At 31.5% G+C, this 14164-nt stretch overlaps 1 protein-coding gene across 4 annotated transcripts; it reads right to left on the bottom strand.

The window, feature by feature from the left end:
- Window positions 1–1577: 1577 nt before the first annotated feature.
- On the bottom strand, window positions 1578–3429 carry LOC111371644 (AT-hook motif nuclear-localized protein 20-like). 4 transcript variants are annotated; one of them, XM_022993731.1, is made up of 3 exons: window positions 3180–3426; window positions 2881–3054; window positions 1578–2721 (listed from the first exon to the last, which is right to left on the bottom strand). In XM_022993731.1, the coding sequence occupies exon 3, from the start codon at window positions 2627–2629 to the stop codon at window positions 1793–1795; it is 837 nt and encodes a 278-aa protein (XP_022849499.1). In that variant the 5' UTR covers window positions 2630–2721; window positions 2881–3054; window positions 3180–3426; the 3' UTR covers window positions 1578–1792. The 4 variants fall into 4 exon arrangements, with proteins under 4 accessions (XP_022849499.1, XP_022849501.1, XP_022849500.1 ...); XM_022993733.1 differs by having other exon boundaries at window positions 2881–2940; XM_022993732.1 differs by having other exon boundaries at window positions 1578–2741; window positions 2881–3429.
- Between the last annotated feature and the right edge of the window lie 10735 nt (window positions 3430–14164).

The following is a 14164-nucleotide window of genomic DNA, read 5'->3' as shown; positions in this document are numbered from 1 at the left end:
TTCTGCGTAATAGATCTAAATATGTTAGGTGTTAAATTTTATTTTATTAGAGATGTTATTTCACAAGGAGTTATGAAACTTGAAAAAGTTTCTACTCATTTCAATCATCATGCTAATGTAAGTACAAAGGTGCTGCCTTCAAACATATTTCCAGATTGTTGGAGTCAACTAAATATAAATTCTTGCTGATTGCGTATCATGTAAGAGAGCAAATTATGTCATGACGAGATAAACTATTGCAAGAAGACTGGAATCATTGTGCCAAGGTGGATATTGTCAAGTAGTAAAACATTAATGACTGGACTAACTGTTGACTTTGTTGGATTGTATGTTCAAAGGCATGTTAAAAGTTAGGTTGTTTTAGTTTGGCCAAAAACGGGTTTTGGAAAAACACACTTTCACTAATGGAAGGAATCTCTAGGATGCTATCAAGTGTCAACCTCGACACCATTGGATTGACTGACCTTTTGGTTGCTTCTATTACCCTTCACTAGTCTTGGGACGAAAAATCTTGTGTTCCATTTTTCTTTCTGTTCTTTATGTTTTCGCTATTTTTGTTTGATTAAGTCTCCTAACTTCTTGAATCTTGTCAACACTTTCTGTTTGCCGGTAGATATTCTAATTTTCTAAAAATTGAGTCCCATTTAAATATTAACTAGTACTAACTTTTCTTTTCTTTTTTTAATATCAAATTATGAGGTAAAAGTCAATGCCAAACTCTGAACCCCGAATTTTGGGGGAAGAAAAATGGAAGTCTTCAACAGAACTATATATAAAAAATTGAATGATCTTCTAACTCATTGATTATATCGTTTCAACTTTATTGGATGTCCATAAGGAAAACAAGTGAATTTGCATTATATATTAACTCCACTTTGCCCTCCACATTAAAATTTTAATACATTTTTCACTCTCTTCTTTTCAACCATACATTTTTCTTAAAAAAAAAATAAAAAAAAAATCCTTCTTTTTTAATCACACATTTTTCCAAAATATATTATTCCATAATACATTTTACCAAAATTTCTCTTTATAATGTGTGTCAAACAACAATTCAACCCTCTTTTCGTCTAGAATCTGATCATCTGCCAAACAACATTGATCTTAGTTATTCATAAAAAAGCACCAAGTAGTTCTAAAATAGAAAAACTATAAGCCCCAGCAAAGCCCTATGCAATCTGAACCTCATATTCCCTTCTATGATCTATTGACATTGCATCTCATTCACATACAAGTGTGTGTAGATGTGTATATATCTTTTCAAACAGTCTCTCTTACATATTAAATTGATAATAAAATCCTAAATGCATGTTTCTTAAACAATATTAAATTGTATTGACATCATAATCGACAATATTTTCATCTTCTTTTGTTTCTCGTTGATGATAAAAATGCAAGTCCATAGCATTATTGTACTAATCAATCACAAGATGGATGTGCAAAAACTAATCTCTTATTGGGGAAAAAAAAAGAAAAGAAAAAGAAAGGGTATAATCAACTCAAAGGGCTAATTAAATATCTGTTTCTATATTAAAATTGTGGTCACAATATTGAAAATTAAAGAAAAAAGCTCATAATTTATTTCAAAGGACAAGAAAAAGTGTTAATAAAACCATATTTTTATTACAAAGAAGAGGAATAGAAAATAAGACAAAAAGGAAGTTCAATTAATGTACACAGATGGAGTAATAACTCCCTAATATAATAACATCTTGATTTATAAGTCTAATTCTTGATTAATAATATAATACAGAAAGTGAGGATTCTTGAATTACCTAATTTTATCTTGCTCTCAATAAGGTGGCCTAGGATGTGCCCAAGCATATGCATCTTGATTCAACTGTACACAATTTGGCAATAAATTTGGTATCAAATTGTAAGTCATTGCCAGTGAAGATGGCTCAGGAATCCCGTGTTCGGTTTGGCCTCGACTGGTTCCGATTCCTGGCGGCGAATTCTCCGTCCCTCCAACCGAGGCCCCGGCCTTGTCCTCTTCTTCAAGAGGCAATCTTTCATAAGTTGCATTAGTGAATGCACCAGCAATGACCATAACAGGCCCTGCTGCCATCAGTGGTCCAACAACACATCCCCCCACGACCTGCCCCTGACCACCAGCTAGGTACACCTTCAACCCGGTGGCTTCTTGCAGCGCCAGGCCGGGGAGGAAAGCCCCGGTTAGTGACAGAATTTCAAACCTGCCAGTGAGAGATACGGCGGCGCCAGGCTCAGCCGGCTGTTTGATGGTGACATTGGACACTGATCCACTTCCACTCAATACACACACGCCTCGTTGACGCCTTCTGGCGAATTGGGCTATGCTTTCTACCACATCTGAGCCACCAGCGACCTCCATGACATGGCTGCGCAGCGTGTTAGGGCTATCTCGGGTGACAAAAATTGGTGGTTTTGGCTTGTTCTTAGATCCAGGCGGCCGGCCTCGAGGTCTACGAGTACCAACCTCTACAGCTCCCTCTTTAGGCTCGTCTCCCGTGTCTTCTTCTTCATCGCCTCTGCTGCTGCTTCCTCCATTTCTTTCATTGATGAATAATTCTCTCTCACTTTTTTTCATCAGAGACCCGGGTTCTAACCCCGGCAACCCCACCTGTCCCGTCCACCAAGGATTAGCCATGGCTGAAATTTTGATCGATTCAGCTCGAAATTAATGAAGAAACACAAATCTTGATGATTGTGACCTTTGCTTCCTTCAGTTTTCTTGATTGACTGCGAACAAAATTCAAACCCTAACGGGCCTAACCTCAGTCTTTTTTCTGATTAGGGCCATGAAATTCACTATAGCCTAAGATCTATATACTTCTTTGATTAAAGAACAAAATATAAGTGAATTTATATGGAAGATCGAGAAAAAATTCATAGCTTCACCTTTTTCAAGTTCGAGTCTCTTGAAGACAATCCATCGCCCCTGATAAGAAGTTTCAGAACCTAGCAAAAAGAATTGTAACGACTTGGAAGGCCACCCGATTGAAAGTCAAAGGATCGATTAGTACCCTCAGCCTCCCGGAATAAATATTATAAATCTTTTTACCCCAGAGAGATCTAGAGAGAGATTGCAGCATACAGAAATCCAAGAAGTAGAAGGCAAATTGAACCCAATAAACAGAATCAGGTAAGAAACACAAAGGATAAGGGAATAAAGAAGGGAAAGGTTGAACATCTATTACCAGTGAAGTTACTTGTGTAAAACCTCTTATCTGTTCCTGTGTGTTGATATGCTCATCATGCAGTGAAGTGAATTGGGAAACTAATTAATATTTTTCTCCTTTATAATTCTGTATTCACACTCTCTCTACTTTCTCTCTCTATTTATCTCGGTATCTCTCCATAGGAATTAGGGTTTCGAGTGGTGGGGGAGCGTGCAAATGGGCAGGTGGAGAGCACGTCACTGTCTCGTGTTCCGACATATTGAACGGAGGGCAGACCACCATTGCAAGTTATTATGCCATGCTTGGTTTGGATTAATATAAAACTAAAATTTCGAGTTAAAATTAACAATTAATTTTAGGGTAATATTACCACCACAATATTTATTTCCTACACTACATTATAATTACATCACAATTAAAATATATTTTCAATAAATAAACCACAATATATTTACAATTATACTCATAATCCAATAAAAACTAAAAATGAAAAAAGATGTGGTGTACTTATCATTCCAATATTACTCCTCATTTTTTTCAATCCTTTAAACATTTTCACTAACTCTAAAACAAGAATTTGTAGTATCTTTTCGTCACAAAGATTTTGCGCCGATTGTATTATAGGTGGAAAATATTATCTTTTTGTTACAGAAATTTTGCACCATAATAGCCTTTCTAATTGTTTTTAACGAGATTTTAATTGTAACTTTATATTGGATTCTTTAAAGTAAATTGAAACCATTTATAGGAAAATTCCATGTTTGACTTTCCATCATCCTCTCTTTTTTCTCAATTTTTTATGATTTTGGTGTGTTATAGATGAAGAGAAATTCATATACCTGCATATACAAAAATTTAAGAAATCTGACAGATCTCATACACAAAAATTCACGAAAACTGAAACATAAATTCATAATTTACATGCTTGTTTTAAAATCATAATAAATCTGATTGACTCAACAAAAAATAAGATCCCTAATTTTCAAACTCGACAAATAAATTGAAAAAATGAATTCATTTACCGTAAGGGAAAAAATGCCGCCGTGAAGAAAGGCAACAGTCGCTAGAAAAACTATGAACAATGAAATGTTGAGGAAAAATGAAGAAAGAAATTAGATTTTACATTTGTGGTGTAATGATAATTTATTTAATTAAAAGGTATATTAAAATTCTAATTATGTAATTCTACTTATGGGTATTTTAGTAAATAAAAAAAAGTGTGGTATACTTAGTAAAATTTGTAATGGTAATATAATTACCCCTTAATTTTATCACACGTTTCATGAAATTCATAAATGTCCAATATACCTTTCATAAACTTTTATTCAAATTTATTAAAAATCACACTGCCCCGTCCCAATTATATAAACTGAGTTTCATTTTTCTCTTGTCCCAAATTATATACATGTTTCTTAATTTAGAATATTTTGTTTTGTTCCTTTACCAATTGTATCCTTATTCAATTTTCCCTACTTAATATGCCAGTTTTTTGAAATCATCCAAATATGCATATTTTTTTACTTCTTGGAAATATGGAAGAACTCTCTTTTCTTCTTCTTCAAATTATTCAAATTCTTTACTAATTCCAACAATAATTTACCATTACATATTAAAAATTAAATATGGATAAATTAGGAAAGATTTTGGCAAAAATTAATTTTCCAATGACATTAATAAAGATTTCTTAATCCATGTAAAAACAAAATAAGTCTATATAATTGGGATGGAGAAAGTATTTTAATCCTCAAGTACATATACATGTTTCGTCTTTGAAAATATCTCAAGTTGATGATTACGAGTTAAAATCTATTATTCCAAACTTACTTAACTGTTTTTCTTAGCCCATGTTGCGTCTTCGTAAGTATCTTAAGTTGATTATTACAAGTTAAAATATATTATTCCAAACATACTTAACTGTTTTCTTAACTCATATTTGGTAAAGATTAAAATATAGATTTTTATTAAAATCAAATTTAACAATTAATTTTAAATCATATATTTTATGATACCCACAACTTTTCAACCATACCTTTCATTCGCTTTTATCAAAATTTGCTAAAAAATTAATTTTAATCTCCACCAAACAGGGGCATAATATATTTTTAACACATCACCATATCAATCTTTCTCAACAGATGAAAAGACATCAAATTGTTGTATGTCGAAATGTAAAATAATAAATAAATAAATTTTGCTTCCCGTTTGCTAAGAAGAATATATACCCAGATTTAAAAATGTAATTGATGGGAGGACAAGATATATCTTAGCTCAACTCATTACACATAAATGTAAAATGAATTCTTTAATCGTCGCTTTCTCAACGGTAAGAATCTCGTCTAGAAGTTTAATAGTTAGAGAGGACTACATTTAATTAAATTTTATTTTCAGCACGTCCCTTTAATAATAGAGTAAAAATTTTTAATCAAAGTTCACTTGTACAATTTTAATAAATAGATGACAACAGAATTCAAATCAAGATCTATTAAATAGGTACGATACTTTCTATTCATTTTCAAATCCACAATAACTTGTGTCACGTTTGTTAAGCTAAATTAAATAACACTGAATAGTTTTTATATAAGAAAAATGTTATACTTACTGTACCATTTTGGCAATAGTACATACAATGAGCCCTAGAAATTTTAATAATAAATAAATTCAACTCAGCACTAATCATCGCAAGATTGAATTGTTGAAAATTGACTCTAATTAAAATTAAAGAGAAAATTCAAACTTTAACATTTCGTAAAAATTATTTTCCGTCTCAAGTTATGAGGAATCGTTCTCATTAATTAATTAATACAATTCATGACTCTAATAAGTTGAATAAGAATAATTAATTATAAGTTAACTAGACAAACACAAGTTGAGTCAATGACTTTGGATTAATTTTTGTTTTCCTGTATACTTCTTAACTCAACTTTATATGTGATTAATAGCCCCGTTCCATTATTCAAAATTGGATAAAATTCCTTGGAAAGGCCCTATCCAACCAGGGGTCGACGTGGCAACCTCCTATTGGCTGATTGTCAGATTATTCAATTTTTTTTTCTTTTTCTGAAGATATTATATCATTGGTTTCGATTCTTATTTAATTTCATTTTAATCGAGACAATATCAAATGTACCCCCATGAACTTTGTGATAATATCATAGACACACCTTCACATTTGAAATACCATACTAACTTCGACGATTTTTAATTATGAGTATCATATTTACAATCCGACCACTTTTTTAATCATATATCATATAAAATGAGGTTAATATTCCTAGAATGTCGTGAAACTCTCTACAAATAGTTGCAATTTAATTTGTTCATTTTAATAATAAGTTAATACTGAAAGATATGTACATATACAGTTATTTGAATATGCATACCACGGAAAAATTTTAAATTTGTGGTATAATTTTGTAATTAATAATTTCAATTTTTGATTAATTATAGAAAATGTATACGTAATTTAATTTACCATAAAATTTCATGTTTATATTCAACAATGGGCTTATTAGCATAAAATGTCTCTACGTTTAGCTATTAGTGTGCTAAACATCCCTACATTTCAAATTTTTGCATTTTCACTCTTATTTTCATGTTTCATTGTGAAAAAAAATAATAATAAATAAAGAAGAAGAAGAAGAAGAAGTCAGTTTCATGAATTTTTATCCAATGTCTAAATTAAAAATTGTGAAATGACAAATATACCTTTTCTATTTGAATAAAACAAAAAAATAAATTGCAACCATACTCCCTTTTTTAAAAAAAGTACAAATAAATCCGAAATAAATTAAATTAAAGAATCAAAAAGGAAAAGAAAAATCTTCTTCTTCTTCGCCCTCTTCCTCCCACTCCCACTCCCACTCCCACTCCCAACCCCACCCCCACCCCCACTCCTACGCATACCCGTACCTCTCACCTTCACCACGAAAATGAACTAAAAAATAGATTGAAAAATACTAGAGGATGTAGAAATTCTTAGATCGATTTTAGGATTAAACAAAAAGAGGGTTTTTCTTCTCGTTATTGCTATTGTCATTCTTGACTTCCACAAGCTTTCTTGAATGGGGATGACTTTTTTGTAGGAAGCACTCACATCACTTGGGATGGGGCACCACATCTCTTGAGAACCTCCATTTTTTTAAATCCGTTCGCTTACACCTTTCTAGATGAAACATCTTTGAAAAATCAACATCTAATCGAGTGACAAAAGTGTAAAAAGAACAAATCATCAAAGAAAAAGAAGAGCCGATTTACAGGAAATTGAAGGGTGGTGGTGCAGGAAAGAGAATATCAGTAGGCATTGTGGTGAAAAATGCAAAAAATTGAAACGGAAGGACACTTTGCACACTAAAGACCAAATATAAGGACATTTTGTGCTAATAAGCCTTATAGATCATTGCTTGTCTTTTAAGCTCCTTCCTTTGAGCAAATGTAAAAGGATACCCCTTATTTGCAGCTATTAAACCGTCCCCTCTGCCATGCTTACAATTGGACCAAACACCATTCTCCTTATTCCTTGAAGATAAGCTTTTTTCAGAATTAGAAATTTACCTCCCAAAAATTTATCGAATTTGAAGAACCCAAAAGTACTATTTTAAGTTCTTAGAACGGGTGGAGATAGGGGTGGGAGAAGGAGGGAGAGTGGTGAGGTGAGGGTAGGGTTAGGGGTAGGGATGGGAGTGGGTTGAAGAGGGAGAGGAGCAAGAAGAGGAAGATTTTTCTTTTCTTGTTTGATTTTTTAATTTATTTGGGATTAATTTTAATTTTTTAAAAAAAGCAAGTAAGTTGTAATTTTTTTTTGCAAATATTTTTTTCTTCTTTTTGTTTATTTAAATAGGAGTGTATATATATATTTATCATTTTACAATTTTTAATTAACAAATTGAATAAAAATTGATGAAAATGACGTTCTCTACAATGAAACATAAAAATAATGGTGAAAATGCAAAAAATTGAAACATACGGACGTTTTGCATACTAAGTGCCAAATGTAGAAATGTTTTGTGCTAATAAGCCTTCAACAATGAGAGGGCTAAAAGTTAATGAAAAAAAATTGTAATTAATTGGAAATTTAATAACCAAAACAAGATGTTAAATACAAATAATTTCCTTTTACTATTCATGTAAAATTTTACAGAGATGTACTTTTTGTTAATTCATTAAAACATTATATAATCTCAAAATTTATTATTTAAAGATGACTGTGTTATTATTCCCCCATTTGAAATAAAATTATAAATAATTTATAAATTCAATCAAGTTAAACATTAATTTCAACCGATTGTGCTACATGTATATAATGATTTCCATCTATGTGATATGATGAGATATGACTGAGATACATTTATAACAACTACTCATTACTATTGAGTGAAAATCCACTACCATTTATCTTATTATTCATTTTTATAAACCATTTATGAATTTGTCAATGGAAGCATAATAGATTGTTAACTAAATAATCACTATAATATTTAAAAAGGATATTATGTGCTCATTTAATATTTAATGGTACTTATAAGTAACTATTTTTTTAAGTTAAATGATATTCATGAATTTTTCATTAGAGCTAGCATGCGTTAATTCAATTCAACATTTTATAACCTCAATTAAAAAATGACCGTGTTATTATAGACCCGTTTGAAATAAAATTTATAAATAATTTATAAATTTAATTAATGTCAAACATTAATTTAAATCGATTATGCTACATGTATAAAATGATTTACATAATGTTTATATACAAAATATGTGGTGAAATATGATTGGCATACATTCATAACAACTATTTTTTTAAGTTTAATACAATATTTATGCATATAATTTATATCTAAATATATACATTCAAAAGAGTAATACCACTTAATTATAAACAAAATAAGTAAGTTTATATAATTTAAATTACATTCATAACAACTATTTTTTAGGTTCAATACTATATTTATGCATATAATATATATCTAAAGATATACATTCAGAAAAAGTTATACCACTTATAAAAAAATATAAATAAGTTTATATGATTAGAATTTAAATATATTACACAAATTCTATGAATAAAATGTTCATTTATATTTCTATAGAATTAACTACAACTAATTGTAAAACAATTACTTATAAGTAATTTACAATTGTAACGATATAAAATTACTTATAAGTACTTTACATCACGAGGGAGTTTTGAGCAAATTAACTACAATTAATTGTATAATCTCATAGGAACATTTAACATCATTTTAGATGATATATGATTCAAAAATTCGTTAGGGTAAAAATGATACTAAAAATTAAAACTAAAAATTGTTAGTATGAACTTTTAAACATGATGAGACTATATATGATATTGTCATAAAGCTCAAAATATCTCTTATTAATTTTAATAATATTTGGAAAGGTGTAAATAGTGAGAGTACTATGAAAGTGCCAAAGTAATTGACATGTTGTGGCTCACCCACTCATTCCTTCACAACTCTATGTCAATAATAATAATAATAATAATAATAATAATAATAATAATAATAATAATAATAAATTGCTTGAGCTACCCAAATATAAAAAAACAGTGATTAAAAAAAAAAATGCAATCACCACAAGAATAGGACAAATGAGATGTTGAACATAGCCACGAATTAAGGAAAAGACGATCAACTGACTTGTCATGAGTCCAACTTGGGACATATTCCAATGTCATTGATAACAACAATTGCGTTTAAACCCAAAAATTTCAAAGCCGCCAAGCCAGCTTTTCCTTGCTTCAATGTTTTTGCTTGTTTATCCACACTACACACATAATTGGTGAAAATATATAAACAGTCATGATCTCCCTTAGTGGATAGGAAAAAATTTCTCTACGTGACAAGAGAACCTTAGTTATGATACTGTCAGGCGATCAATTCTAAATATATAAAACCTACTGCTACTTCATTCAACACAGCAATTTTAATTTTTAAATTTAACAATGAAAATATACTTGATTTAAATCCTCCATTAAACATCATGAGCTTTGTAGCACGAACACTCTAACTAGGGTAACGTGTCAATATCCGACATGTTGACACGTGTCGATACCGACACTTTTCAACACTCTACAATATTCATTTTTCTTTTTTATTATAGCTATTATATATTTTAAACTCAAAATTATTAATAAATAATAAATAAGTACTCATATTTAAAAGATTTCACACAAAAAAAATCAATAATAAGTATAAAAAATAAAATTATACTATATAAATGAAAATTTTAAAGAATTTAATTAATGTGTCGACAACGCGTCGTGTCAGCACTTTTTTGAAAAATCACAAATCGACATATCCAACACATATCGTGTCGGCCACACGTGTCCGCATCGGTACATCATAGATCATGAGAATCAAGGTAGCATCCAAACAGAATGTGTGGGGGCAGCTTTAGAAAATCGTGAAATTCTTCATTAAATTGTACACACGGCGATAAAAATTATATATGAGATCCAGGCATTCGACACAAATGTTATTTTACACAATATGGTTATGTTCAACATATTGTATAAATAAAAGAGTATCCAAATCCATATCACTCGACAACGTTTTTTCAGTCAATTGTGACATGATGAATTAATTATAGAAGAATGTCTACACTGTCAAATCGAAAACTTCTGATACATGACGAATGGAATGCAAATCGATTTTCTAATACATTTGATGTGCAGTTCAGTCAACAGGAATGAATAATGAGATTACCTATCACCTATCTTTTGGCCTTCGACTCCCCGGTTATTTATCTCAGGTGAAATGGATGCCAAACAACAAAACGCATAAACTTATCCAATGAATAGCATGTCTCGTAGCCTTGCAACCCTACTTCAACCATACAAGAAATACAAGAGGACCCTGCATGTAAAAGATTAATCAGCATCTAACAGCACAAATTTGCTCGAGGACAGAATTTTTTTTCCTTTCATTCTCTTTGTTTCCTTGTGATTGCATGTAATTTTGGGGAGCTTACTGTTTCTATTTATTCTATTCCTGTTTTAAAAGTAGTAAAATTTGCTTGCTAAAGCACTGCATGACCACAAGAACTCAAAATCAATCTCTAATTTTATTGAAAGCAGCAGTCATCCAAACTAAAAGCAAAGAATGAACTCAAAATAAATCTCTAATTTAATTTATTTGTCCACGATATATTTGCATCCATATCTGCAAAATATGTTCACATATCTATGCCTGACGTATCATGTACCGTGTCCATATTCATGTCCTTTACTAATTAACTGGTTATGGTACTGAGAAATGTATATGTAGGAAATAGATACTTACCTAAATGTGTAATATAGTACAAAGAATGCAACAACAAAATATACCGCAAGTTTGCAAGTTCTCCGGTTTGATTTCTTTTCAAATACCTAATAACATCATACAAAAGCCTTTGGGAAATAGAAATTAAAACAAAACAATGAGAAATAACAAAAAAAAAAATGTTAGGATCATCTATTCATTTACCATCTTGAATCGATCCATTGTTCCCGACATAATCCCTCTCGATGCATCCATTTCATTCCCCTAATAGCATATGGATAGAAACATGAGCAAAAATTCCACTTAAAAGTTGTTGAGACTTCCCCTACTACAACCAACATACCATTCGATCGAGCATACGGTTATGACTCTCCACCTCCTCGTGCATGTCACCTGTCAGCTGTCAAAAGTAAAAAATTAGAAAACCTGCACATAAAACACGAAGTTCTAAAGATTAAATTTGCATAATTTGTATTGAATTCAATACCACGTGCATCTAAGATGATAATACAACACATATTTTTGCATAAGGCCAAAATATAGGAAACCGCTCCTGATAAAAATTACTCTATCCATTTTAAACCTCAAAAACGGTAGGTATAGCAAAACTAGGTGATGCTCTCCTACCATGGCCTTGCTGCTACACAGTGTACACTCTCGTGAGAGTTGGTTACAAAAGCTCTCCTCAAAAGGATTAGGCCAAGCTGCCATTTTCCAATCGAAGGCCAACAAAGGTAGAGTTTAAAGTTGTCACTTATCCCTAAGAACATCACTGATTCAGTACATTAACATGATTAAATTTGAAAATGCCGTGTTGACAAAAACAACTACAGTGATATTACTGCAGAGGCCTCACTTCCAATTATGAGAAGAAAATGTTCTAGACACCCTAATGTGTCATTAATCTGTGGGTTACTGTTTCTCAATCTTGAAGTGTTAAGTAATATTCAATTTTGAACACTTAAATCATAATTTGTGGATGGACTATAAGTTGGGCAGTTAAAGGCCTTCAACCAAAGACCAAAAAACACAAAGAGAGAGAGAGAGAGAGAGAGAGAGAGAAGAATCCTCTTTCTCAGATGCATATGTGAGCCGCACCATAGAAAAGCTATTTCGTTGACAAGAAGGATACTTGGTAAATGTAAAAAACAGATTGGGGATTTAAACTTCATCCAGGTCAAATAAAGTAACCAACTTTTTTTTCTCAAAATGCATGTTCAAAATTAAGGTAAGGCCATACATATTTGTCTTCGTCAAGGCACTCTTACAATGACTCACCAGTTTTAGGAGAAGAAGCTCAAGGAAACGAACTTCTTGCATTGAAAAACATATTACATCATTTTCATGTACTAAGCTTCAGAATCGATTTGTCCGCATAGAGGTTGAAAATAAGGGTATGGTCCTTATTCATACCTTACAAACCCAGACAAAAAGAAAATGACAATTCATGTGTAGGAAAAAAATAGGATCACCGATACTTGTGAATATTAAAAAGAAATTGATCAATGAAGCATTTGGAACTTAATGGTTGCAATATTTAATAACTAATACTTATCTGTTTCCCAGTATGGCAGTACCACTATCAGTGAGATGACACTATTCAAAAGATTTGACAATATGCAAAAACTTTGAAGTCAGTCTCTTTCATTTTCTAGAACTAGAAAAAATTGAATATCAGAAATGGAAAATTTTGACCAGATAAAAAGATTCTAGCTAATATCTAGCCAGAGAATAGACAGAATTATGCAGTGCAAAACAAAGGTGACAATGCATTATTAGTCCTGTAGAAATATGAAGTGCTTGCAGATTGCAGAGAAGGAAACACTATGATATCCATATTTATAGTTTTCAAAACCAGCGTGAACTGGCCCATTCAGCCTGGAATCTGGTGGCTCAGTGATAAAGCCAATTCGGGCCTAAGAAGCACGAATACAGCTACATATTTCAAATACGATACGATACAGGTACATCATACGACTTTTTTCGATAGGTAATCAAATATTTTATTAATCAAAATAATGTGTATTATCAATTTAAATACGAACGGAACAACATAAAATTTGGTAGCCCATCTATATGACTTGAAGCCGCAACATTAAATCAAATATATAATGTCAAATGAAGTAATTCTCTAATCTGCTCTATTGTCCGTATTTGATCATCAAAAAGAAACAGTTTCTTTCCTTCCACGCTCCATACGATGTAACTCGGAATAAGATCCCAAGCAATTTTACTATCCTTATTGCGAAGCTTTATCCTTCATGCCTTTAACACATCTTTCCATTCGCCTCAACAACACTCAATCCGTGTTAAGAGGCTGGAATCTCATTCCACAGCAAACGAGCAACATTACAATGAAGGAATAAATGGTCAATCATATCCCCATCCCTCCTACACAGCACCACTCTGTAACATAAAGACCCCTTATTTGAAAATTGTCCACCGTTAACACCCCTAGGCCCTGACAACCGTCCATAATAAAAATGTCACCCATGAAGACAGTTTACATTGTCATACCATCTTCCAAGGAAATGAACTCTCCACAAATCCCAATAAGAATATAAAATAAGTGCCAACGAAAAAAATATCATCTCATGCCGACCCCCCACTTACTATGATCACCCTCTCCTACCCTGATGTGCATATCATACAAAGATGTCAAAAACAACGCATAATCATCCAATTCTCATCCTTAAAACCTCTCCCAATTACAATGTTCCAATTGAG

This window comes from Olea europaea, chromosome 22 (assembly GCF_002742605.1).
Source record: "Olea europaea var. sylvestris chromosome 22, O_europaea_v1, whole genome shotgun sequence".
In the NCBI taxonomy this organism is placed as follows: Eukaryota; Viridiplantae; Streptophyta; class Magnoliopsida; order Lamiales; family Oleaceae; genus Olea; species Olea europaea.
Note: the sequence above shows the minus strand (reverse complement) of the source record. Positions and strands in the feature narration are given on the sequence as shown.